The 27,711-nt window shown below is 42.4% G+C and overlaps 2 protein-coding genes across 2 annotated transcripts; both read right to left on the bottom strand.

The window, feature by feature from the left end:
• Positions 1-312: 312 nt before the first annotated feature.
• On the bottom strand, positions 313-17,117 carry LOC139329142 (monocarboxylate transporter 2-like). The gene is made up of 4 exons (XM_070959305.1): positions 16,901-17,117; positions 9,259-9,402; positions 6,125-6,940; positions 313-605 (listed from the first exon to the last, which is right to left on the bottom strand). Exons 1-4 carry the CDS (start codon positions 17,115-17,117, stop codon positions 313-315), a joined length of 1,470 nt encoding a protein of 489 aa, XP_070815406.1.
• Positions 17,118-20,974: 3,857 nt separating this feature from the next.
• kbtbd8 (kelch repeat and BTB (POZ) domain containing 8) lies at positions 20,975-26,386 on the bottom strand. Its single transcript, XM_070959908.1, has 5 exons — positions 26,339-26,386; positions 24,222-24,429; positions 23,723-24,029; positions 22,727-23,546; positions 20,975-22,555 (listed from the first exon to the last, which is right to left on the bottom strand). The coding sequence occupies exons 1-5, from the start codon at positions 26,352-26,354 to the stop codon at positions 22,092-22,094; spliced, it is 1,815 nt and encodes a 604-aa protein (XP_070816009.1). The 5' UTR covers positions 26,355-26,386; the 3' UTR covers positions 20,975-22,091.
• Positions 26,387-27,711: the final 1,325 nt, after the last annotated feature.

A 27,711-nucleotide genomic window follows, 5' to 3' on the forward strand; every position in this document is an offset into this window, starting at 1 on the left:
TTCAATGAAACAAACAGAAATGTAATATTTCCATCAAGTTTTCTACACTTTGTTCCATGGTTTGAGGTTTGGCAGGCACTTTTAATTCCCTCAGCTCATTGCACCCTCTTCTTCTGCAGTGATTTCATGTCACCTCACTCGAGCGCCACCAGCCATTTATCACGATGAACCAACTCCTCAAATCTGCATAACAGTAGTGGATTAATTCTGGAATTCTGGTTAGAATGTGCAGTACAACTGGATGGAAACTTGCTGGTGTTGTATTAACACCTGCATGCCCCCTGACATGCATGCTAAACGGAGGAATCTCATTTAATTTGGTGCTCCTACGTTCTCCGGACATGAATCTCTCTGGACTCCGCTCTTGTTTTTATCCTCAGGCCCAGTTTGTCCCATCTCTGCCTCAGGGGTCTGTTTCATCTCCACTTCGTCCTGGTTCTCTGTGGTTTTTTGGTTCTGCTCGTTGCCCTTTGCTAGCCCCTCTTTTTTCAGCATGTGGTAGTTGTAGATGTTCATGACAAAGAGAAACAGCCCGCCAGTTGAGATCACTGCGCCACACATGATGAAAAGGTAATCATAGTCGCCAAAGATGTCCACCAGTAACCCTGTATGGAGAAGGGCAGAAGCATGCAAAGAAATTATGAAACTGCGAACCAAACAAGTGTCAGTTCTATCCATTTTACACCTTTACACTTGGAAATGTTGCACACAGTGACAAACAAAACACAATGTGTCACTGAATAGTGTCTTTATTTGACCCCTTATCGAGTTTGAAGGTGAAGAGCAAGAGCCCAAACTCAGATTTGGCTTATGTGTTTGTGCAAGAGAGTGAGAGTGACCACGGGCCAATTTGAGAAGAGCCATGTCGGAAATGACAGAGGGCCATTACACCCTTCCTGGCTCTCCCTGCATCTGTGGGAAGGCGATTTGGACGGCTGCTACCAAAACGAATCAGAAGAGAGGCCCATTCTCAGAGCCATAGATATCGAGGCCAATTCTGCAGAAAAGTGACAAATGTGGTTTAGATCAGATTTAAGCCTCCAGGTTTTCAGAGTCTTAACCGAACCCCGCGCCAACGCCACCCCGCCCCAAGACATGGATCGATGGGCGAGTGTCCCCATCTCTCTCAGTCTCAGCATGTATGATGGTCTGTCTGTCTGTCCATCTCACTGTATTACAATCCCTCTGTTCTAATATTTTAGAGCCTTATTCAATCAGTGGAGGTGCGATTCAATATCTGACTGGTTTTTAATGTCGCCTAAATGATCAGACAAATTCAATAAAGCGAAAAGATATGCATCATCGCTAACAAAATATATGCACTAGTATATATATCACCTAAATCATCAGCGTGTCTGACAACCTGGTTCATTTTCTTTCCTCCAACCTTCAAGAAATCTTTGATTATGGCTGGTTTGCCCCATGAAGGCACTTTTATTGCATAGCACATTATCATATCTTATCAAAATCTATTAACTTAAAGGGCAGTTTAATTGGAAGGTCTCCTTCAGTACACCAATTACCACCTTTATGACAAACAATGATGATAATGATGCCTGTGTGTGTGCACGTGCTGCTCTATGTGAGAAGGGGACACTGCATTTCCCCCTTCAGTGCTTTTAGAAAGCAGAAATCTGATGACAGACACAGCAGGTCTGAGGCAAATGTGGACTGTGTAAGCTCTCTCAGTGACAGCAGCTCACACGTGTTCTTACGCTGCTCTGCTATGTTGCTGTTCCTCTTTTGACGTATGTGTCTTTTGCAGCTGTCATTATACGATGTCCAGGGACTGCAGTTGAATATTAACCAGGATGATTAAACTGGCACATTTACATGAATGTCTGTTAAAGTGCACGGTCCCTCTGTACCTTTAAACGAACCAACCAACTCAACAAATAAGTCCGAAAACCTGGATCTGTTTCAGCCGTCTCAAAGCAGCCTGAATCGTCTGATTGATAGCACTCATCTGGTGCGTGCACGCCAATGACCATCACCCTCATTAAGACAGCCCTTGATTGGCTGAGTGGTAATTAAGTCCATCTGGCACAGTCACCTCTTTTTTAATGTATTCACAGCGTAATTATGGCCCAGGTACAGGACTTCAATGACGAGAGTTTGAACTGAGCGTCATTAAACACCCAAAGCAAAAGGCTAATTACACCCACTTACCTCACTTCCTCCTAATTGGATTGACCTGCAGGTTTTGGGGAACAGTAACAAGCAGACTAGTTATGGAGACATAACGATTGTGCCCTCTGGAGGAAAATGTTAGACGTACAGGGGAGCACTTATTTACCCTATTAAATAAGTGCCTCAGAACAGGGTCGTGCCAGACAAACTGGGGGGGCCTATAAATTTCAGCTCATTAAAACTCAGATTGGAGGTGAAAGAAAAGTTTGTCGGTGGGCCCATATGCACAGCTGATTAAGCTGCAGCTATAGTACTGTACATCCTCACTGTATTTATCTAAGCCTCTCAACAGGCCCGTCTAAGTCAACCTGAAAGTTAACATACTGATTGGTGCACAAGCTGGGAACTTAATAAACTGGCTTTGACCATTTTGACAAGTTGTTTACTCTGTCTGACAATTGATAAAGGACATCACTTACAATGGCAGCATTATGGTTGAGAAGGTTACTCTGTGGGCTATTCAACGGATTGAACCTGCGTAACACTACTCATTCCACATACTGTACGCAGTGCAAGCTTTGAGCTGTGCGTGTGGTTCATGTAATGGTTAACAAAACTGCCCATATGGGAGTACAGTTGAGTACACATATTTTTTTAGACAATTTTTTTGTCTCATGCTGCGCACATTTGACATAAAAAGCTGTGATGGCCACAGCAACAGGTCAGTTATCAAACAGCAAGCAAGTACATTTTCCAACAATCAGAAGGAAGCCTCGCTGTTTCTGAATTAGTGTGAATGCAGCAAACTTCACATCCTGCATTTGTGCAGTGGCAAAAAGCCTTTCTTTGAGGATCAGTAATGAAAGAGACTATCTTGAGTGCAATCAACCTTAATTTGTCTTTTATTGCTGTTAGTCAGTTTGGGGTTTCGTGGTGATCTCCACACAGAGCACCCACAGATGGAGACTGTATAATAGTACGTTGTTCAGCACCCTCTAAGACCAATTTGTGTATATGAAACGTCTGAAGCTATGAGAGAGGTCGAGCACAATTTTCCAGAGACCAAACCGATGTCTCCAAAATGTCTTGTGTTGTCTGACACAACACAACAAAGAAGCTACGTCAGCATCTAGCATTAACACATTTACATTTATTTGCCTACTTTGGCAGCTGTTACAGACTCCAACAGCGAGGCCTCGATTCAAAGTGCTTTTTTTCAACTGACTATAAATTGGTACTCAAAAACAACTTTCCCCAATGGCTCCTTTGTCAGAGGCCTTCTCTGTCACTGCGTTCATTCTTCTGTTTTCACTGAATCAAGAGAAGAATGTTCTATAGTGAAGCTTTCACAAGTGCAATAATCTTAAAAATGGCCAGGAAGCAGAGAGGGTAAACAATATCCTTCTGATTACACAGTTATTTAGACCATGAAGGTAGCTGTCCAGCACTTCAATTCAAAGCCCTATCAGAGACAGAAGAAAGCTGCAGATATAAGTCATCACATGAAAAGGGCTTTTTCTTCTACTTGATGTGCTGGTAAGCAAAAAGCGTAAGCAATAATTCCACTTGCAGGTTGTTGCTGAGCAGTGAAAATAAATAAAGTGAGTCTGAGCCACCACATGAATCCCCAATAACAGCACATATTAAAGGAATTAATATTATCTTAATTACTCAGAAGATCTATTTAAGATTAAAGATTAAAGCAGAGAAGTTTGTGGCAGCCGATGATCTCATCAAGGTAAGGTGACCTCTGGAGCACCCATTGGAAATACTTGAGGGCTGTTTTCATTAGCACAGACTAAAGCTTATTTAGCTATAAAAACAGCTAAAGGGTTTGTTGTGCATGTCTGTGATATCATCTCTGCCAAGAATTACTGACTGGGAGGAACATGCTCTGTGAGGTGAAAGGGACAGGTTCATGCTACTGTTCTGTATGACAACACAACTGACAGTAAGTTCACGTACAGTCAGCGCCTGATTCATGTCCATCTTTAACACATCCATAGATCACTTAGAAATCACAGAAAAAAACAACTCCAGAATCATCCAGATTTTGAAGTCCTTTTTTATATCAAAAATAATGCCAACCTGTTTTTTAACATATTTTTTATCATTAAAAGGGGAAAAAAAAAACATTGTTGGGGAAATATCAGAAACGCTCCTTTTCCTCTCAGTTGGTTGGGTGGGTGTGTCCCTGTCTGTGTTTGATTGACAGCAGCTGGCAGACTGTAAAGACACTAAACAGACTTGTGCTGCAGGCTATATGTCATGGGCAGACAGTGACATGTTGTCAGTGGCACTGAGTAGTAAGGACCACACCAGCATCTAAAAGGAGTGAAGTGACATTTGTGCTTACATGCTGTTTAATGTGTTGCAGCTGAGCAGCTAATTAGCTCTCTCGCCTGTAAGTTAGCAGTGCACTCTGTGAATGTTTGCTCGGAGGCTTGTTAACAAGCTAAGATGCAGGACAAGACGTGTGCTCACGTTTGTAAGAAGAAAGAGACTTTAGTGGGAAAGCTTAATGTCGGTTGTTGTTTAGAGTCCGTGGCTTGCAAACGGGAACTGCTAATAGCTCATTTGAAATGGTGCCAATTTGCTATGTGGTATTCCTGATTTTGTCCAAGGGGGACCCACAGTGTCAGACTTTGAAAACCCATGGCTAAACATTTTAATTCCAGTGTATTTCTGCTGAGAACACACTTTAATCATCCAAGGTCATGCAAAAAATGTGTGTTTGTGCACTGTACTGTATCAGTTTGGACATCAGTGGCTTAAAACTAACCTGACCTTGACGCTTGATGCTTCTGTTGTCTGTGTGCCCAACTCGTGATTATTAAACCACCTTCAGCCTGATGTCTACTTTTTTCTTTAACAACACTGCAACTTCTAACATTAAGCTGGGAGCTATTTCAATCAGGCAAGGCACGGCAATTCCACTACAAAACGCTGCAGGAAACCTTAGACGCCTGTGCAATGTTCCCTTAATGACAACTGCAGACAAACATGATTCACATGATTCACCACCATTTACAGCACAGGACGGAGAGTACGCCCAAATAAGTCATAAGCAATTGATGTTTTTTGATTTGAGTCAAAATGCTAAAATATTCAGGGGACAATGACAGGCATCCTTTTTCTTACATTAAAGACCATATGTTAGATATGTAGACTGTCACCTAGTAAACCAATGGCGATGACTGGTTTTCCATCAGCTTATTTAAGAAATTAGATCCATCTATCTATTGTTTATAAAGAATCTTGATTTTAGAACTTCTCATTTTTGCAGCCACAGCCTGAATCTGCATCGCAACACCGGCAAACAGCCAAACTTGCACAGTTTGTGGAAGCCACTGCCTTTATTCTCTTAAGGAAATGTGATTCTGCGGCTCTTTTGATAGTACAGTATGCTAATCTTGTCAACATAAAGGATGCACACAATCCTCAGCTTCTTAGGTTTGTGTTCCAAATGTTCCATATCATTTGTCTGGAGGCCAAATCCCACAGCAGACATTTCATACAAGCCTGAGCCACGAGTACAGCCAGCTTCTTTACAGCAGTAAACAAGCGTGACCAACTACTAGTTTTTGTGGACCACTCATGCCCCCTGAAAACAAACCTACTCTAATCCTGCTCTGTCTTACAGTAATGGCGGCACATGACTATGACAGAGACAAACACACGAAGGGACAAAGAAAGAATTTCTCTTGGCTGAAACTCAGTTTGCTGTATTGTTTGCTCCAAACTGGCTATTTATTTCTGCTGTAACAATGGAGTTTCTTCTAAGTGTGTTTGTGTATGTGTGCATTATTCACTTCCTCTTGGCCCTTCTGCTGCAGAAAGGAGCAGCGTGAGACAATCTAAAGTGAGCTGAAAGTAAATACTTGTGCCTGGGCCTGGTTTATTAGATTTAACAATCCAGATAAACATGAAGACATGAAAGCTCCTGATTTTGCAATAAGTCAGAAGGAGTCTGGTGGTCAGTGTGCACACTTACCTGCAGCAGGTGGTCCCACTAGCATGGGGAAGCACTCCATGATGGTGACCAGTCCAACAGCACTGGGGAAGCGTTCATTTCCCATCAGGTCCATCAGACATTCAAATATCAGGGCGAAAACCATGCCGAAACTCATGCCATAAAGTACTGCATAGAACACCAGGAAGGCGTAGCTCTCCATCAGCGGACACAGTAAGTGGGACGTGCCGTTGAAAATCATGGCAATGCTGAACAAGTACTGGATTCTGGGCCTGATCCACTTGCTGTTGGCTACCAGGCCTGTGCTAGGCCGAACAACCATGTCCACCAAGCCCATGATAGACAGCAGATAGGCTGCAGAGTACTCATCTACGCCTTTGCTAATAGCATAGGCTTGCAGGAACATAATGGGCGAATAGGCACCAAAGATGAACAACATGTTTCCACAGAGGTAAATGACGAAGCCTCTGTCCTTGAAGAAGGAGAAATCCAAGAACTTCTTAACATTCATCAAAAAGCTTTCTTTTAGCGTAGTTTTGCTGTCATTTGGCTGTTCCTCAGCTTTTGTCCGTGGAGCAGAAGAGGATGGCTTACAAGGCACAATAACAGGTCTCATCAGGGCCCCAGCAACACAACAATTGAGCATCAGACCCCCGAGGATCAGCAGACTTCCTCTCCAGCCAAAGCCATCCAGTAGATACTGATTGACAGGGGCCATGATACTTTGAAACACTGGACTCCCAGCCATGGCTATTCCGTTGGCTAAAGGACGCTTGACCAGGAAATACTTGCTGATGATGGTGAGAGATGCATTGAGGTTTAAGGAGAGTCCACAACCTGTGTGCAGACAGAAAATGGTCACATATCAAAAATCCTCCGTAAGAAAACCTTCCTCAAGTTAAACTCCAAAGGGTGCTTGCTAAATTAAATCAAGACTGATTCTGCTTGCTGCTCATTAAAGTTCCATCTCATTTCACTTTCACTGGCTAAAATCTCATTACAGAATGCTGGAATTATTTCAGAAATAATTTCTCCATTTAAGCAGAAATAAATTAGAGAGCTTGGGTAATACATTCACTCGCTTGCCTTTTTACTCAAAAATTTAATTTAATGGCGCCTTATTTTCCATGAAGATGAAGAGCTACAGGTAGATAGTTAGGGTGCTGTATTCTCCCTTTCCAATGTCAATTTACTCGTCTTCTCCAGCCCACGATGAAGCTTGAGAAAAAGGTTTTTGTTTTTGTGTGAAAATACCACAGTGGGTGCAAACAAAGGCTTACCACATGAAGGTTTATTGAAGTAAATGTGTGTATCTTGTTATATACATTTAACACTGAAAGGAATCACGGTCTTTCATTACTCTGAGTTTGATAGAATTAACAAAACCACTAATGAACTGTTACTGTAAACAAAGGCTACAGAACAAGCCACTGCAAACACTGACACTGTGTGTGTCTTCGTAGATTGGTGAATGTCAAGGCAATATTCAAGATTTCTCTGTCATCCGAACATCAAGAGTCAAAAAATGTATTTATATAATGTGTCTGGCAAATACTTCCAGAATTAGGAAGCCATGAAGGGATTTTAAAACAAGTTTAGGAAATACAAAAATAATGAAATTAGCTTTAGGTTGACTTGTGACTGAATCTGACATTTGGTTGAACTTACACTAATTTACCCACACAAATACTCCACTGTTGTTCTACCTTATCTCCATGCCCAGAATCAATACATGGTATAAAGTCCATCAACAATCAAAACGCAACCAGCTGACGTAGACTTTTGGACAAACATAAACCTTTTGCATCAGCTTTTCTGTTGTCTATACAACTGTCAGCTGTCTTATCTGTATGTTGTGCATGTATTCTCACAATCCTCGTCACTGCTAACCTGACCTGGCAAGGCATGACGAGACCTGCGACCCACCCCCATTCAGGCACGCGCGACCAAGCCAGGTATTGCCACCTGGGATTTAAAAACAATGAAATTGCCTCACATTTCACAGCCACTCAGATAAAAGGGCTTTACAAAGGAATACCCTCACCCCAGTCACTTTAGCACTGCACAGCTGATCTGACTTTTTACCATTTCAATGGCCACTGTCACTATTCCAGCTTATATCTTGAATAACACATAATCAAAACCTGAACCTTTCAGATCTTGAAAAACCAGTGTGCTGACCTCTAGGCCTCAAAGGAATCCACAACAGTTTTTCTGCAATCTCGTGTAATGAAAACAAAGCTGACTTGGATAGTTCATGCCTACTTCCTTAAAAGGTGCAGAGGGACATAAGGCGATCAATTCAATTTGAAAGCCTGGCTAGGAGCTGCATATACGAGGATAAGTACTTACTAAAAGAAACTCACTGAGTCTGGGGTGTTTTTCAACTAAATGGTTCTATTTCAGTGTGTGTATTCGTCTATTTGTGTGTGTAAGCATATGTCTGCATGTCTGCTAGATGGAACTGTCCAATGCCCATGTATCAGTGTGCCAGGGCACAGGGGAGCAGAGCAGGGCACACTCATGCCCCCTGGCACCGCACATGGCCCAGCCACTTGCTGGGCCCATTAATCCTTCACAGCAGTCCTTGGCAGGGTAATGAGCCTCGCAGGTTGGCAGGGAGCCCCCATGTGACAACCATGATGGGAGCCTACGGGAGAGTGCAGAGGGCCACGGAAGACCGTGCTCTCTGGGATCAGGGACGGTTCTGTCTTAATTACTGTCCTGGTCCTGGTCCCCTTGGTGGTCTAACTGCACCCCAGGAGGTGGGGCAGATGCCCAGGGCCCTGACAAACTGCATGGCAGCGGAGTCAAGGGAAGCAGATCTGGCAACCCAGAGACTCTGACAGGATGTGAAAAGATGCAGACTTTCTCTACCCCTGAGATGTTTAACCAGGGCTGATGGGAATGGTGAGCAAAGATGTAAACAAGTCTAGGATCCATATCATGAAATTAGTTGGCTGATTCGCTTGATTTTAAACACGCACGCACTTTGTCTTAGTTTTGGTTGTGATCAACTAATTGACATAAGTATTTCCTAGGCTGGTACACAGTAGTAAAATCCATCTATCAACATGGCTAAAGCTTTTCAAGCAGCAGCATCACAAGATATTGTAAAGAAAGGACAGTATATAAAAAATATCTCCATATTGTACCTGCAATGATGCCAATGCAAAGGTAGAGGAGAATGATTGAGTTCCCGAAGGAGGCAGCTGCCATAGAGACGGCACACATCACTCCACCCAGCATGGCTACTGGCCGGCTTCCGAAGCGACTGACCAACACACTGCTCACTGGTCCTGCAAAGAGGAGGAGGAAGACAAAGAGAAAGACAGAAAGAGAGAGCGCTTCAGAATGAACAGGTTACGTCTCAATACAGTTATTAATTAGCTTACCTACTCCCAGTGATCAAGGGTTCACACAGCTGCATCAGTTCTCACTCTAGGTCTAAACCAAGGGCAAAAGGACATCACAGCGGGTGATGGAACACCTCCACACTTTTGCGTCCACTGCAAAGAAACTTAGCGACTCATTATGCTCTCCCCTGTTAATGTCAAATAGTGCACTCAGTGATCAATCAACAATTAAACAGCCTTTTATATGCTGTCACTCTTCCCCTCATTCATAACCTTGCCTGAAAGACTGACATTGCAGCACCAGTCCGTCTGCAGCAGGCCATAATAACAATTTGTTTCTCCCTGCTTTTAAGAGCAATCGTTTGAATATATATTCATTTTACTCAGTTCATACAGAAAATTAGGAAGAGCATCAATCAAACTAATGTATGGGCTGACATGATTGCTGAAACATGCTGCAGCTTTTCAAGGCAGTGGTGGGAAGGGACTGTGAATGGTGATAATTGAAAAGAGCCCAGTGAGCAGTAAGAGGATTACACACCTACTGTCTTCAAGAGCATGTTTACCATGGCTGATGATTAATTTCTCAGCATGAAGGGGAAAAAATTAATACTAAAAGGGGAGTATGCTGTCTTAAACTGAACCTCTGCGAACAAAGACAGGTTCTGAATTCCTTCAAATGTGGACATATTTGTAAATTTATGAGTCATGAAGGATTTGTATGACCACAGTCTTTATATCGTTCTCTTAATTAAATGTCTTCATGTGTGGATTGCACTGCTGTGATGCCAAAATTTCTCATAATCCATAATTATTTTATCTAAACATGTTTTTCTAGAAAACTGTCTTCTCTCTTGTAGAAAAGGCAGAACTCGGCAACAAGCTGACTGTCACACACATTTCACATATTATGGCTGTATGAAGTTAACATGGCTAAAGTGTTTGCAAGCAGTTGCATATTTATACATCTAGCAGGCATGGAGCAGCATTAGCGTTTGTTTGCAGTCCCATTTCTGTCTGCCTGACAAATGTACAGGAAGTTCAACAGTCACTCTTCTTATAGCTCTGTTTTGGTCTCCACCAACTCCTGAGAAATACACCCCTGCTTTTGGCTGCTAAATTCTCATCCACCGTATGTTCACCAGCTGTGTGTCAGTTGGTGTTAGACAGGTAGCATACACTGAGATAACAGTGAATCCTGGAACTACTTAAACACTTACCAAAATAGTTGCAGCTGTATTTTCTGTTGATCAACTAATCAATTTATTGGCTAATGGTTTGAGCTCTACAGTAAAGAGAGGTCTGAGAGGAGAATAAGGTAGCACCGTTTTCTTTAGCTTACTTTCAGCAAGGACTCACTCACTGAGTTCATGTCCATGCATTAATATCACTACTGACATTTCAAATACATCTGTAAAAATGTCCTCGTTGGTGTGCTTTTCTCATGAACTGTGCTCTACAACAACACATTAATGCCTCTCTGCATACACACATAAACCTGCATATATAAAATGAGTCAAATACAATCGCAACTGAGTCCAAATGAAGTTTTCCATCATTTTTCTATCTTCAGTCTGAGCTGTACAAAATTGTCCTCAGCAGCTGTAGCACTGTAACTACACCGCATGAAATGAAAATATCCATCCTGCTGTTTATACAGTTAACCAGGTGCCTGTGGGGGTCAAAGATAGATCATCTTTCTCTCTGTAGCTGTGTCACAATAGGGCATCTCCTGCACTACCACCATTTCTACTTCCATTATAACTTTATCATTCGGACTCCTTGAGTCAGAGGTTCTCTGAAAAGGCTGTCACGTCTCTCCCATGGGGACCTGGTGTCAGACCCCAGTGTGCTGAACCTTCCTCTGATATATTCCCCCTGTCTCTCTCCTCCACTGGGTGACATTGCTGAAGCCTTGCCAAGGACAATATGATAAAGCCATGTGCCTGAGCTACAGTGGAGGGGAATATTTCACCAGTTAGGCCTCTCTGAATTGAGTGCAGGTGAGCCACACACCCAGTTTTCCTGTAACCTTGAAAAAGCTACTGATAAATTCATGTAAGGCCTCATCAAGCCTTGTATTTTGTCACATTTTGTGTCACCTGATCTTGGCAACCAGATATCTGCATATTAATGCAGAATTTGTAGGCAAGGGACAAGATTTTGGTATTCTGGTATCGGTTTGTGGTCTGATCACTGGAAGTAAATCTAAGAGGGGAAGTGTCACACACTCATAGGCTCATATGCATTTCTTTAATCCAAGTTTTGGCCCACAGGCCTTTTTCAAGATCCTTGTCAGACTCAGGCACTGGTATGTTAAATAGGCCACACCCTAGTAACTCATCTGACGGTGATTAGATAATCACGGTCCGCCATCAGGGTGGGAGACATCATCAAGAGGCCTTCAGCCAATCAAATGTTTTCTTTCTTTTTAAAAACAACACCGTGACAGGAGCTACAGCCAAACACATCGACTATGACTCATACTAGAGATTTAAATATTCCACACCATTTTTTGGTAAAGTTTCTTACTAAATGTTTAGTGTGACATAAAGTAATTCCTTTTATAGGGATCTCTTTACCTGCGTGACAATGTTTAAACTGCTGCAGCAGTCAGTATAACTGCACTGACTACAACCACCGCAGCAGTGTCTGCCCTCAGGAATAGGTGCTTAAAGTAGCCTGAACTAGTACTAATTGAGGTGAAGGTAAATATGAACACATCACATGATGTCTGGTATGAGTTCACTCGTGTTCCTGTCAAAATCATCAGTTTTCTGCCAAATAGGACTGAAAGGAAGGCTATTTTTAGAGCTAAGGGACGATCAGAGCCTGCCCGTGATGACAAGAGTATATGAACTTAATAATCTTAATAAATAAGAGTATCTTCAAATAAGACCATAGGAGGTTATAAGTGGGAAGGAACTACCCACCTGCACTCCACACTTCTGAATGGAAAACGTATTTTAAAACATCCAAATCAGCTTAGTTAATTCCAAAGGACAGCTCCTTTACGGACCTTCAGGGCCTCAACACCTCCATCGTGTGGTATGGCTGCATACATAGCATTTACATCAAAGGACACTAAATAGCGCTCCTCCTCATCAGAGAGGCTCAATGGATTCTATGTTCAGTGTTCAAAACAGCTCCCACCTGAGAGTCGATGTTCATTAACATAGTCAACTTTCTTCAGACCACAGTAGCATGCCCTTTGTCTACTTGTTAAATGACAATAGAGTCATTTGACTTTAAGTTCTTAGGGGCAGACATCTGACCACTGGTTAGATTTTTGTAAGATATACGATCCTGTTTATTTCTTTTCATCTTGTTCTACTAGTAAAGTTGAAAAATTCTGTTGAGCTTATGTTTCTGAAAGACTGAAGCAGATCTACTTCTTTAACATCACAGTCTCTGATGTGGTTAGCAGGCACTAAAGGAAGTCCTTTGTTTAACACAGAGAGATGAGATTCATCTTAAGACTCACAAGACAGACTAAAGACCTGGGAGCAGGTCGTTTCGATGTCTTAATGTTCAGAAGGGAACACTATTGGATTCACTGTTTGAAAACACTGTCACCTTCTGGACTGAATACAGATGAAGACCTGAAGTGTTTCCTCTAATCTGCTTGTTAGATTTTTTGATAGAAGTGTTTATGATGTTCATTCAGAGCTGAGGTTTCACTTCCTCTGCGGACCTCATGATTCTAGAACATTTTGTAAGATTCTTGACCAAAAAACAGTGAGTAATATTTAAACCTGAGGTATGAGTCTTTGTGCCACTTTGATGTGATTGGCTGGAGCTCCTGCCACTGTGCTGTTTTCTAAAAAAAATTCTGATTGGCTGAAGGCCTCTTGATGATGTCTCTCACCCTGATGGCAGACCATGATTATCTGACCACCATCAGATGTGATGCTAAGGTGTGGCCTGTTTAACATACCACTGCCTGGGTCTGACTACAATCATGAAGAAGGTCTGAGGGCCTAAACATCAAACATCATCTGAATAAAAGAAATGCTTATCGAGCCAGAGAGTGTGACACTTCTTTTTCACTCTCTTGCTAATCGGACTGTTAACAATGTCCAGCACATGTAAGAGGAAGTCCTGGCCCGGACATCTATTACCTGGATATCTGCCGGCTATACCAGACGCCCTGAACTATCTGCTGTCAATCACCACCAGACAATAGCTGATGGGTTCCCAGATTGTGTCATCTAATGTGTTACATGTTGGGAAACGAGACCAAACACACATTGTGGAAAAGTTATTTCTGGTTTCTTAGATTTTTTCCCGTGTGACATAAGCCCTGGTGTAATTACTCAGTCGGGCCCCAGACCCCAACACATGCAGGTATGTACTCATACATCAAACAAACGTTCCATTCTGCTAAAATTGGGGTTGAAATGTTGCAGAAGCATGAACAGCATGTTGTATCTAAAAGGACGTGAAGTGTTTTGTTGCTTACTGCACTTAGAAATCAATTTTTTTCGTTTTTCTTTTTTTTCTTTTTTTTTTTTCAAAAACAGTCATGGCATGCAACCATGAAGGATTCTGATGTGGAGCAGACAGGAACACAGCTGATAACTCTCAGTCACCATCAGGGAAACTAAACTCAGCTGGGACCCTGACCAATGGAGAGATAAATCAAGCATGTGTTGTGGTCTGTTTGACAATGGGGCTCTTCCTCTGCAGACACAGAGAGGAGTAAGGCTCACCCTCACTCCTTATTGGCTCCAAATTACTTTTTTTTGCCAGACACCCTTGCAATGTTTTTGCAGGAGCCCTCTGTGTTAGCACCCTGCTGTTGCGTCAGCCGTTGAGTCCCATTGAAATAAATGAGGAGGCTATGCTTCTTCAAGCCGTGCTGTTGTCTATTTGAGCACAGCCTTAAGGGGTCACAAGATTCTTCTGGTCACAAGACCATTGACATGATAGAGAAGAAGATGAAAAGCATCTCTACTACACAAAACTAGGGTACTAACGTTTGTCCTTATAAAACAGCAAAGAATTGAACCTCTTGATAAGAAACTGCTGAACATCCTGACAAGGCAACGTCACTGTCTGGTTTAACTGTTCACAAGCAGAATGCTTAGCTAAAGAGGGTCAAAAGTCAAAAATGCTGGCAATCACTTTGCATGAAGTAGTGCCTGGACTGTGACAGCGCTGTTAACACTGTGCAGCCAGTAGCGACGTTACTGTAAAAATCGTCTTGAATCAAAACTCTTTCGAGTCATAGATCCTTTAACATGAAATGACTTACATACACTCTGAGTGTTGGAGAGGAAAAAGTGGAACTACTACACTACAAATGACTCAAATGAGTAAACAGTGTCAGTCAGTGTCAACTGTAAAATTTAAGTCAGGTGAGTAATAAATGCTAACATCATTCCTCTTATTAGGCAGCTTAAAACCATTTCAGTGTGTGCAGTAACTCATGTGAGGTCAATTTACCAATTAACTATCTGGTCAAAATGAGTGCACACCACAACACCAAACGACTTTTCATTTGCTCTAACGCCACGATGCCAACTGATGGGTAAATGCACAGCACTTGACTACTTATCCCCTCCAGTGCAGGCGTGTGCATGATACAGTTCAGCTTTAGTCTGTTTGTCTCCTGCAACTTTAAACAGAAGATGTGAGGGGATTCAAAGAGCGTTTGATCAGGAGACCATTATCAGGGCGAGTTCTTGGAGGTGAACTTGGTGTGTCAGAGCCCTATAAGAGAACAAAAGCAATCCAAAAAGAGAACGAAGACCAAGAGAAAAAATAAAAAGAACAGCTCACTCTGGTTAACCTACAGGCTATTATATGGGATCCAATACAAATGCTAGTCATGTAAGAGTATTGATTTAAAGGCGTTGACTACAGAACCTGTGATGGCCTGAAGATATGTGACCTCACATTTCACTGAATTCCAAACAGCTCTGTTGCAACACTGGTTTTAAAGTCAATGCATTTATGGTAACCAGGCGGCTTACTGACAGTGCCGATATTAGCTGATCACAGATAAACTGTAGTATGGCAATGCCAAACATCTGTTTGAGTTTGTCCACAGGAAAAAACTGTTGTCACGTGAAAAATGTCACCCTTGGTGCATATAGGCCACAAAGTTTTCAGAAATATTTCGATTTAGCCAGACACAAAGTCTGAACTGCGCTCACCACAAGCGCACTTGTTTCTTATAAACCGCACTGAACGGCGTATTGCTGCATCAGGGAATTGAACAAATTTGTCTGTGTGGCTGAAAATTGGCTCAACTGAAAATCATTATATTTGGAGGGAAACTGAAAAAAAATGAAATGATCATGATGGTGATCAATGCACTGAACAGCAAGCTAGTCACTGCTGTGTGATGCACAGAGGAAACTAGACCCCCGACATTAGCAGCCAGTCTGTAACCTGTGCATGGCCTGACAGCTGCCACTCCCTCTCTCTGTCTCTGTACTTTCATGTCATCCCCACTATTATTTCAAACCTTTTTTCTCATTTTGAGTTTTCTTTTGGTAAAAGGCAGGTGAGTTCTTAAAGGGGCCCTGTAGACAAACACAAGTATTTTAAATCCAGAGGTGTTTCCATCCATGTTTCCTATCCTGCAGTCTTCTTCCTCCCTGCCTTTGCTGGTGCATTGCAGCATATCTACCTGGTGATCAGTGGATGAGCATGATGCAGGATTGTGTACTGCATCACTCATGTGCGTGCGTCTTTGCACACAAGATAAACAAAACGGCGGCCCGCTTATCGCAGAGCGGCTCCATAGCGCTACAGGAAGCCTTGAACTCCACGGGACACCTTTGGGTTCTCCTTGATCACACAAGAGATTCACTAGTGAGAGAACCGCGAACTGCAGTGCATCTAAACTTGACCTTGAGCCAATCTGCATAAATATGTGGTTACCAGACACTGGGTGTGAATAGGGCCTGAACTAAAAAGCACACATCTATAACCCAGACGTCCTGGGGGGGGGAGTTTTAGGGAGAGCGTCAAAGTAGAGGGCTCCACTTTAAATGTAAATTGAGAATATCACGTGAGCCAAGATTCTTTTTGTTAAGTTACTAAGCTATTTCCAAGCTCAATAATGAACTTACTGTACTGACACTCAATGTAATCACCAAAATGAAGGACATAAGAAGCTTTTCCTGGCCTGCAGCAGGAAAGCGTTATAGGCCTGCTTAACAAAGGATGACACCAAGCATTATGCAAAGATTGAGAACATCCCCTTTCAACAACAAATTTAACAAGTGAGCTATTGAAGACGCACATTCCTCGATGAGACGATGCAAAGGCAACTTACAAGTAAGCCTGTCTTTTTCTAATAATGAGAAGAAGCTGATCGGTGAAAGATCCAACAGTGCTTATTTGTTCACAGGGATGCTACAGATAATAGGGATTCATTTTCCATGTGAGGAGACTGATGCAACAGATACTGATTGGATCAACTCACCGCCAGCATACATGGAAGCTAGCATGATAGAGGAAATCCATGCTACTTCACTGGAGCTGGAGTCTAACTGCTCCTGGATCTCGCCGAAGAAAATGGACAGGACTTTGGGAGTGGAGTAAGCGAATCCAATGGAAATGTGGGCCGCAAGGACCACCACCCACCCCCAACCACCATCCAGGGGCTTGTAGTCCAATTCATCTGCAGGAGCTGGGGACATGTTCCTGTGTAGAGTGGAAAATGTAGATGACACTGTGTTAACGACAAAATATGTGTTATTAACCATAGACTTCGAGGTAGTATTTGCATGCACAATTGATAGTTTTGTGGAGTGAATGTGAGCAAAGGAGAAGCCAAATTTCAAAATAAAAGTCTGACTCCATTGCTCGCACATTCATTTTCAGGCATTTTAATACACGGACTAGCACTGTATGACAACTAAACCAAAGCTTTACTCATTTCTGGCGCTATGAACGGTTTGTTTAGTCAGGTTTAAAAACACAATAGTAAACAATAACCGACCGAACAATAATTTCATCAGGATAAGATGAGAAACACAACATGCTGGCGTATGATCCTTACATCAAGCTCTTCGGTTATGCAGCCAGTCTGTGGACACATAAAATCTATGTAATCATTAGTTACTCAATGAACTTTTTTTGTTTGTCCTCGAACCGCTAAAAGCACGTGACAGTGTCCCTAATTAACGAGGCTGACAGCGTTGACAAAAGTGTAACATATGTCTTGTTAATGCAGTATAAACAAGTGAAGTTTCAGCTGTTTGTGGAGTAGTCAGCCGGAGAGATCGCATCTGTTGCCGTTTATTTGACTCCAATCACGAGGAAAACTACAATAAATAAGAGCGAGAGCCGCTTAGCGCTGTTCCTGAGTCTGAACCGCAGCGTTTCCCCAAAAAACGAGCGCACAAAAGTCCAGCTGTTACACATGTTCAGTGTCGAATTACCAATAAAGCCTTTTAATGAAGAGAGGAGCCAAACGGGGGGAAATCTTCGCACGTGGGCAGCGATCGATCACTGAGACAGAACTTCAGTGCGGCGTTAACCCTGAAACTCTCACAGCATTTAAGACAGATCAGCTCACGGATGTGTTGTGGAAAGTCTCAGGAGACCTTACCTCTCATTGAGCGCCTGCTCTGCTCGTCTGTCTGCAAAGTTTCTGTCTGGAGTTTCAGCCTGCTGCTTTATTTGACGTCGGGTCACGTGTCGCACGGTGGCCCGGGGGCTTCCTCGCAGTTTTGACTCATCTCAGGATCAGGAGTGAAGGAGTGGAGGAGCTCTACCTCCTCTGCACGGCGTTCAGCCCGCAGCATCAGACACAGCAGCTGGGAGTCAGTTAACGGTGGCTTTCACTGAGGTTTCCACCCTGCGCACGTCTACCTGTGGCTGTGACTGCTGACTGAGACTACAACAGCAACACGCAGCAGAGGCCGCAAGTTTCCGAACACTTTAGGCAATCACGACAAAGTTTTCATATGAGCAAACTATGGGCATGTCGCTTAGGACACCTGCTTTGTGTACAAGTCATTTTTCCAACATTAGTTTCACCTATAACTCTGTATCACAGCTCCAGTGGGTCAGAAGTTTACATTTCAGTCAACTGTAGGTTTGTCTGTGGATGTATTTTAAGGCCTTTCTGCTAGACATCATGGGAAACTCAAAAGAAATCACCCAAGACCTAAAAAAAAATGGTGGCCCCCCACTAGTCTGGTTTATAAGAGGGAACAATTTCATCAGCACACAAATATAAACACTACGCATCACGCAGCCGTCACACTGCTCAGGAAGGAGTGGTGGTCCGACTCCAAGAGATGAACTTTGGCACAAAAAGCGCAAATCAATCTCAGATCCACAGGGTACAAAAGCATCTATGTCCACAAAAATGAGTCCTATATCAACATGTCCTGAAAAGCTGCTCAGGAAGGAAGAAGCCACTGCTCCAAAACTGCCGTAAACAAGCCAGACTACAGTTTGTAAATGCACAAAATTGAACTGTGTGGCCGTTTGGCCGTTGGGTGCTTTGCTGCAGGAGGGACTGGTGCACTGGCGTCATGGGGAAGGAACATTTTGTGGTGATATCGAAGAAACATCTCAAGACATCAGCCAGGAGGTTAAAGCTTGGGCACAAATGGCTTTCAGGACAACAAAGTCAAGGGACTGGAGTGTCCATCACAGAGCCCTGACCTCAATCCAACAGAAAAACTGTGGGCAGAACTAAAAAGAGAAGTGATTGAACGAGGAGGCCTACAAACCCACCTCAGTTCCAGCAGCTCTGTCAGGACCAATGAGCCAAAATCCAGCAACTTATTGTGAGAAATGGAATGTGATGAAAGAAATAAAAGCTGGAAAAAATAACTCTCTGCTTTTATTCTGACATTTCATTCTTAAAATAAAGTAGTGATCTAAGTGACCTGCGTAAGGGAAAGTTTACGAGGACTAAAGGTCAGGAATTGTGAAAAGCTGAAGTTGGCTAAGGTTTACGTACATTTACGACTTCACCTTTATATGTAAAAAAAAAGGGGGGGGGGGTAAATGAATAAACTTCACCTTTAATAGTTTTATTTTCAAATTATGTGCAATGTGAATTTCACAGTTGAGCTCAACCATCACGATAGCCCAAAACAGACAAACCAGCGAAGTAGAAGGAGGAAAATGCATGAACACAATGGAATAGCACCCATAAGCGATGCATGTAGCTGAGCTCTGTGTCGCAGCCCAAAGGCCGCTAACTGCTGAACACAAAGCAGGTTTTTTTTTTTTTAGCTTGTTGTATTATATGACTGGTGTTTGAAATGTGATGTAACAATGCAGTTACTCGATCTGTAATGCTTAGTTTCAGTGAGATGGTACAAAGAAATACTACTGTACAACAGAGGGGAGGAAAAAGAAAATCAAAATATATCACACGCCCAGGTAATCATTTTTTCTCAACAGAGCAGGATTACTCTACCATAACTAAATAGGTAATTACACAAAGAAAAAAAAAAAAACAGCCACTGGAGACAACAAAAAGAAAATCACATCTATTTTTTCAAGTTATAAAAGAAATTGAAGAGAAGTTTAAAAAACTGTGCAAGTACAGCAAACCTATAGTACAGTATATTACACATAACAAAAACATTTAAATACAGTACTGTGTATCAGTAGAAATCCTGAGAGTTCTCCGTTCCTGGTTCTCCAATGGCCGTCTGTAGACATGTGGATGAAGCTCAAGCCTTCTCTCACACTCGATGAGGGCAAAGTTCAAGCCGAGTCCGTTAAAAGTCAGCTGGAAGTCAGTCAGCAGTGGATCTTCTCTTGGAGAAGTTATATATCCTCAACTCCGTACTGAATGTGACTCTTCTGCTATCAATTTTCCACGTAAATCTCCTGGACGATGGCTGTGTGGTTACTAAAACCTTTTCGTATAGAGGGGCACTCACTGCTTTGATCCAATCCAAGGGTCATGTGTAGTGCAAAGATGACACAGGAACCTGCATGAGGAAACTGACGGCACTGAAAATGTCACACTTTCACAGGGAACGCCACTCAGTGGTGGTATTAATTCTTCTATACAAGATTGTCAAAAAAAAGGAAAAAAAAAAAAGCAGCACCAACAATTTGTGTCCTCTGTGTGATGGTGTGTAAAGACGGATTCGTGGCTGCTGGATGAATCAGCGCACAACCCGGACCACCTTCACTTGTTTATATAGGACCGCTGAAGTGGAGAGTGATTCAGTGCAACGTTGAGTAAGACTTTTCAGATATTCTTCATCGTGAGGACCAGTTTTTGATTCTGATGCCCCTTCTCACGCCACAGGCACGTCGGCATCCCAAATGATCTGCACTAAACGACGCATCACTTCAAGCCTGCACCCATGCAACAGCCACACAATCATTATTGGAACTACCATGATTTTCACGAGCAGAGATAAGCACACAAAATAATTAATGCACTTTTACTAAGATAATATAACGTAATATAGCCTAATCACAGTTCCATGACTTATTGCTACCACAAAATTATTTTCAATGTCCAGATCAACCATAACAAGACCTCAAATGCTTTTTTCTTTTTTTTGGCATTTAAGAGGAAGGCTCTTCCAACCTTTTTTCAGAGAATTAGAATCCAACACCGAAAAACAACCTCAACAGAGCTCAATGCTGAACTGAACTTTTCACACAGTTGCTTAATCAACACAATGGCCTGAAATGTCCCTTTACTCCCAATCAAATATAAATGAAGTTTCTGAGGTAAGCCTGTTAGTTGGTCTGAACTTTCCACTTAGTGTTGCCGCAAATTTGACTCCGTCCTTATTTCTCCAATGTGGAGAGTGAGTACTAACATTTCACTTAAGTTGTCTTCGCGTGTGACACAAAATGGATGCCAACTCAGAGTGGGAGGCACGAGCCCCCACGCAACTGGAATCTCAAACAAAACTTAAAAATAGCTCGGAAGCCACACATAGTGTATTGTTTGACACAAAGACGCGTGTGAAGGAAGAGACGGCCATAAAAATAACATAGAAGCTTTGAGCTTCAAAAACACGACGGTAATGTAAATCACAAGCACACTTCAAATTAAAAACCTGCCTATAAAATAAGCTGAGGAAAGACTTGAGCACAGAGTAGAGAAAGAAGAAAAAAAAACAAAAAACCACACACACACGCAAACCTCAGAGCCAGCAACCTACTAATGAGCTATGGTACTCATCTTACCCGTATGAATATATAGTTTATATACTTATTTATATATAGATTTATATATAGATTTTCACCTTATGCTGACACGTAGCATCCATATCTCCAGAGGGCACTTTCATCTTATCAATACCCCCGTTCGCATGCTTATCGTTTGTAAAAATCCTTACCTATAATAAGTATATATATATATAAAAAAAAAAAAAATAGAACAACATGGCTCAACAACAAGCAAAAAATAGGATAATTGCACTTATGATTCATTGTACGGTTTTGTTAAACAAGCATCAGTGTGGGTAGCTGGTGCTGTCAGGAAAAAAATACTGCAATCTTTAAAAGCACCCCCATTTTGATCATGTTAAACCAAAGTGTGAACGACTTAAGACTTAACCAAAAATGGTCCTTGTGGCGCAAACCCAAGGTAATACCAGGCACAAGGCAGGCAGGACCACGCCATTCCTTCTGCCTCATAGATTGGGTTCACAAAACCAGCTACCTCAAAGCACTTTCTGTAGACACTGTGGGTAAAGTTTGGCCACCACACATTCAAAATGGCGACCCAGATCCCAGAGGCGGTCGGGCGTCTCGTAGACTTTGGTCCATTCGTCTGCCTCATCGTCGTACTGGTAAAGGGAGTTCTTACGGCTGGTGCGGAACACGTGCTCCTCCACCATGACCTGCGTGGCTCGTACAAACAGGTGTAACTTGCCTTGCAGCAGCATGGCTTTTATATACGGGCTTGTGGCTTGGTCAAAGGGCAGATCTCTCTTGCGGCTCCACGTGTTCTTCTCGATGTCGTAGACCTCCACAGTGAAGGTGCGCTGGTGGTTCCTGCAGATGCCAGCAATGTAGTAGATGCAGTTCTTATACAAGGCAGCCAGACCCTGACTTCGAGGGACAGTCATGGGGGCAAGATGACTCCAATAGTCCTTACGGGGATCAAAGCAGAAGAAATATTCACCTGCAGAAAATAAAAAGAAATGTTAACACGGAGCTGTGATCAACATACTAGCTCATACGTTTATCATACAAATGAGAAATTATGTACACATTTTCCAATAAGTTTAAATTAATGAGAAAAATGGCATTATCAGGGTCAGAGATTGCATCACTTCACTCAGCATAAACTCACCTTGGAGGACATAGATGCGGTCCCTGTACTCCACAGCACTGTGAAACTCCATGGCCACTGGCATCGGACTGACTGCTGTCCAACAGTTGTCCCTGGCATCATAGCACTCCACTGACTTTAATGCATTTCGGCCATCACCTTCATACACTCGGCCCCCCAGTGCATAAAGCTTCCCACAGCAGTGTACAAGTCTGCAGCCTATCCTCGCTCTCAACAGAGGTGCACGTGGAAGCCATCGGTTGCCTGCGTGTTCGTATTGCCAGAAGTCGCTTTCTGCTCGATGGTCTATGGACACCTCGCTGTTGCTTGGTCTGTAACCTCCAGCAATGTAGATGTCATTCTCTGAGGACACCAAGATGCCGACCTCCCGGAGATCATTGGGTGGTTTGCAGAGCTTGAAAACCCTTCCTGTGGCTGTGTCCAGGCAAGGCACCGTCTGCTTTTTCCCTGAGTGTTTGTGAGCGGCGTCAAAGCAGATGACCATCTCAGAGGCAGTCATACCCAAGCGCTGTGGGCAACCATTGGTGCCAGTGAGGCGGGCTTTGGCCTCAGCAGGGTCCTTGGACAGGGACAGGGCGCAAGCGAACGGGGCTGGTATCCGACTGAGAAAGGCCTCATCCAGCAAGGGCAGACGGATGCATTGGGAAAAAACCTCACCTAGGTGGGCCTCACGGCCTTGCAAATCATGCTCGAGCCAGCGGACAATGCTCTCGTAAACATGCTCTTCTTTCTCCACGTTGAGGTCATCATTGTTCAAAATGCTGACAAGCTGCTCCTTGGTCATCTGGAGGAACTCTTGCTCCCACGACACACACAAGAACTACCACAAAAACAACAACAACAACAACAACAAAAAACTGTTACAAGGCCAGAATAAAACAATGCCTTTGGGCAAAAAGTATAATGAAAAATTGGATTAAAGTAGTATCAGGCATAATCATTACATTACAATGCAAGTAACTTTTAAGAAACCAATCATGTGCTGATGTTACGGACCTTCTTGCGGATGTAGTCCTGAGAGCGTTCCCTCAGCTCCTGGTGTCCATAGGCATCAGCAAACATGTAGACCCCTATACAGTTCTGGGGGTCAAGTCTGCTTATCATAAACTGGGCACACTGGTCCTGCAAGGCAGGAATCTGGAAAATGCTGGCTGCAGTGAACAGGGCCTGGACATTGGACTCAGAGAGCGTGACCCTGGATGTGTAGGCATAGTCTAGGACGAGGTGCATGGATTCAGATTCCACCCCAACAATTCTGACCTCACGCTGGCTGCTCTCTGTAAGGCCACTAGTGAACATGGACCTGGTGGTGATGGTAGAGGAAAGACAAATGCTTTAACTGTATTCATCAGTTCTTACAGAACAAATGCATGCTGATTCTAACATTCTGAAACTTGACAAGAAAGAATGAGCTGAATATAATAACATTTTACAGTTAACCTGTAGCCAAGCCGACTACAGAACTGAGTAATGTTTTACTTTCAACATGTCCTACCTAAAATATGGACTGATTGCGGCAAGGACATTTCGGTGACATGAGAAAGTCTTGCCGTGGTCCACTTCTACGACGATGTCTGTGAGCTGTGCTTCATCATACAAGGCTTTGAGCTGCTGAAGGATGTTACAGGCATGAACAGCATCTACCCCGTTGTAGTTGGTGCTTGGAGGTGTCCCATTTTGTACTTGTAACAGCTTCCCTACCTCTGAACAGTACAAAGAGAGAAAAACACAAGATCACTGGAGCTGCAGCAATGAGATGATTAGTTAATTGAAAGAAGGTCAACTATTTTGACATCTGATTACTTGTTTCAGTCATTTTTCAAACAAAAATGCCAGACATTTGCTTGTTCCAGCTTATTAAATGTAATGACTTGCTGTTAGTCTTTGTCATTTATAAATGATAGTATATAAAATATTTGAGTTTCAGACTGTTGGACGGACAAAAGAAGCAACTGAACACATCACTTTTGACTCTGTGAAATTGTAATTTACATTTTATAGACAAAACAACCAACAGAATCATTCGAAAATAATATGCAAATTAATCGATGATGTAAATAATCATTCGTTGCAGCCCTAAAGATCACCATAGGAGTTTTAGTGTGGACAGGACACCACACAAAACTGAAAGACTTCAGCAGAGCTCTGTAAAAAAATGTATGTACTTGTGCAGTGTAACAAGTAAAGAAAAACAAACAAATATTGATGAGAACACCTGTACTGTATCACACAGTATTTTAACAGAAGACAAGATGAAACAGATGGCACAGTTTGAGATGACACAAAGGGGACTACTTAACATACTGACTATAGTGATTGCAGATCTACACTGCAACAAAATAAAACCTATATATGTTGTTTGTCAAAAAGAGTTCACAGTAAATGAAAGGACACTGACACAGTATGAGGAGTTAAGTGGGAAAGGTCCAGTATGTACTGTGCTCTGGTCTCAAAAAAGAATATCACAAAATCAATATTCATTTAGGTATCATGATTTACAGTGTATATGGGCCAAGTGTATGTTTGGTCCAATTACAATAATGACTGTAGCAACTAATAAACTTCTCATCCTCCTCGTTTTTTCTACATCTACTTTTTTGTAACTTTAGGCCAAAGATGTTCATGATCTCACAGGCCGACTCAAGACACATGGATAACATATGGGCCTGTAAACTCGTAGATTCAATGGTGCTCCCCAATAGTAGTCTCTGCAAAGTAAACATGCTTCTTATCACACGTTTTATGGCAAGTTATACAGGTGGCACCCAAACTTCGTGCCTTCAGTAATGTTCCACTATCGTGTTATATCCTCAGCTGCTAAGGAAAAAAAACTTTTCCAACATATCCACGAGGTGAGCAACGCTGACTTCTTGACAGGACAAAGGCTAATGATGAGTGAATAGCAAACTACTGTCTCGCCAGGTGGTAGCTAGCTTGCTAACATCCCACATCATTGCCCAGTGACTGCAGTAACTGTGTGGGTGGCTTATTATATTAGACTGAGCCAAGTTGAAGAATACAAACCACAGAGAGTCATGATGTGTAATGCTTCGTCGGAATGTTTGATTATCACGATGAACAGAAACGCTAGCGGTTACCTTGGCTAGTTGACATGCAAGCTTAACTTTTAGCAGACAGCTAAGCACCAAGCTAATGTTAGCGAGCTCTCCTGACACAACATTGCGAGATACAAACGGCGATAAAACCCTTATGGTTCCGGTCTAAACGTCCCTATCTTAGAGCAACATAGCAGTATTAAGCGATGTCTAAAGCATTACAATTGATAACAATAATGTTAACTCTAACTACCGCTTGTCTAACCTTTGTCTCTTGTCATAAACAAGTGTTTACACAATCAGCTGTGGGTAGCGAGCTAACCGGCCGAAAGTTAGCCAGACAGCTAATATTAGCTGCATAGCGAGGCTAACGATAACCAACACTTTTGAGGACTCGTTTAGAGCCTGACCTCTTTCAACGACAACGCAACATGTCACGACTCTTTGCATTAGTATGTAATACTATACTCCATGAACATATAAAGACACAAATTACAACTTTAAAATGGGTTATTTAAGTCTGATTACTACACAAAACAATGAAGATTTTGCTAACCTCCACTGGCAGCCATTCTCTCCGGTCTATCTCGGGGCAGACCGTGAAACGTCAGTGAGTGCACAGCGGAGCCCCGGAAACAAGCAGCAGCCAATCACAAGGGGAGCACGGATCTCACAGCCAATCACCTTCCTTTCATCTGAAATAGGAAAAAAGTTGATCGCTGCATGGACAAGTTGCACACAGTAAACGGAATTACAGATCACACTCAATATAATCAACCAGAAAAGTCGAAGCAATCCATATAAGCAGGTGGATGCAGAGTAGTCCAAAAAGAACTGAGGAAGCAGGAGGAGCAACGTAGTGTCTGGTACCATGTTGAAGAGTGGCATTAATCTCCTGAGAAATCCATTTGCTCTGTCCCTACATACTTAGTTGTTTTGGTGTGGTGGTAATAAAAACAAGAATGAAAAAAAAAAAAAAAAAAAACTCGAGTATGACGAAATAATGTAAGAAAATATAATCAAACAACAGTAATGTTGGAATAACAGATTTTTATTACATTGTGAATAGGTTCTTTTGTCATACAATAAGGTCCTCACTTTCAAATGGACCTGAGAACAGAAACATTCATTTCCATTTTTTCTGAGAGGCTTAAAGTCAAGGTAAAAATACTCTTGTGACAGTGTACTGGAAACAGAAACCTCCATGCTTGAAAAGAATACCATTTGAATTTCCTTTAAATTCTCTCTTACTAGTTGCATCATGATTTCACTAATACAGCCCGAAAGCCTAAATCTTAAAGGCCCCCTGTGAAGAATTCAGTGACATCTAATGGTGAGGTTGCAGATTGCCACCAGCTGAATACCCCTTACCTTACCCTCCTTTACAGTGGCCGCTAAAGACAACCATGAATGGGCCATTGTCTGTTTTGGGCTAGTATCGTATCATGGTGGTGTAACGTGGCTGACTCTCGGGGTGGGAGATATGGCCAAAATCTTCTATAATTTTCTGTCATGGTAATGGTGTATAGCACGGTATAGTAACTGTTATGTAAATTCAATTAAGAAAGGGTTTAAAATAACTGCACCATTCCATACTTCATCACATTTGATTATTTTCTGTTTTATTTGGAACTGCCATACAAACAAAATTAGCCGCCTCACATGAGACACTTGAGTTAAAAACAAAAGACCTAAAACAGCAAAACTAACTTTCTTTCTAAGTGGAAGCTTTGAGGTTCAACAGAAATTCAGTAAAGGTGCATTGTCGCCACCGACTGTCACTCTCAGGTCACATGAAAACATGGTAAACAGTCCTGCTGCTCAAATCAGAGACATATAGAGCAGACACTAAAGCTGTTTTCTCATATGTATCACGTCCACATATGTCAAGAGTTGCCCTTTCTCACATTTAGGATATTGGTCCATGTC

The sequence above is a fragment of the Chaetodon trifascialis genome, chromosome 3, assembly GCF_039877785.1.
Source record: "Chaetodon trifascialis isolate fChaTrf1 chromosome 3, fChaTrf1.hap1, whole genome shotgun sequence".
NCBI classification, from domain to species: Eukaryota; Metazoa; Chordata; class Actinopteri; order Chaetodontiformes; family Chaetodontidae; genus Chaetodon; species Chaetodon trifascialis.

Coding starts and splice junctions, on each gene's coding strand:
- LOC139329142 (XM_070959305.1), bottom strand. CDS start 17,117: ATGTCCCCAGCTCCTGCAGATGAATTGGACTACAAGCCCCTGGATGGT. Junction 9,403..16,900: donor AGCTTCCATGTATGCTGGCG/GTGAGTTGATCC, acceptor TCCTCTTTGCAG/GACCAGTGAGCAGTGTGTTG. Junction 6,941..9,258: donor TTGCATTGGCATCATTGCAG/GTACAATATGGA, acceptor GTCTGCACACAG/GTTGTGGACTCTCCTTAAAC.
- kbtbd8 (XM_070959908.1), bottom strand. Junction 24,030..24,221: donor GCAATCAGTCCATATTTTAG/GTAGGACATGTT, acceptor CATCACCACCAG/GTCCATGTTCACTAGTGGCC. Junction 22,556..22,726: donor CCGCATCTATGTCCTCCAAG/GTGAGTTTATGC, acceptor TATTTTCTGCAG/GTGAATATTTCTTCTGCTTT.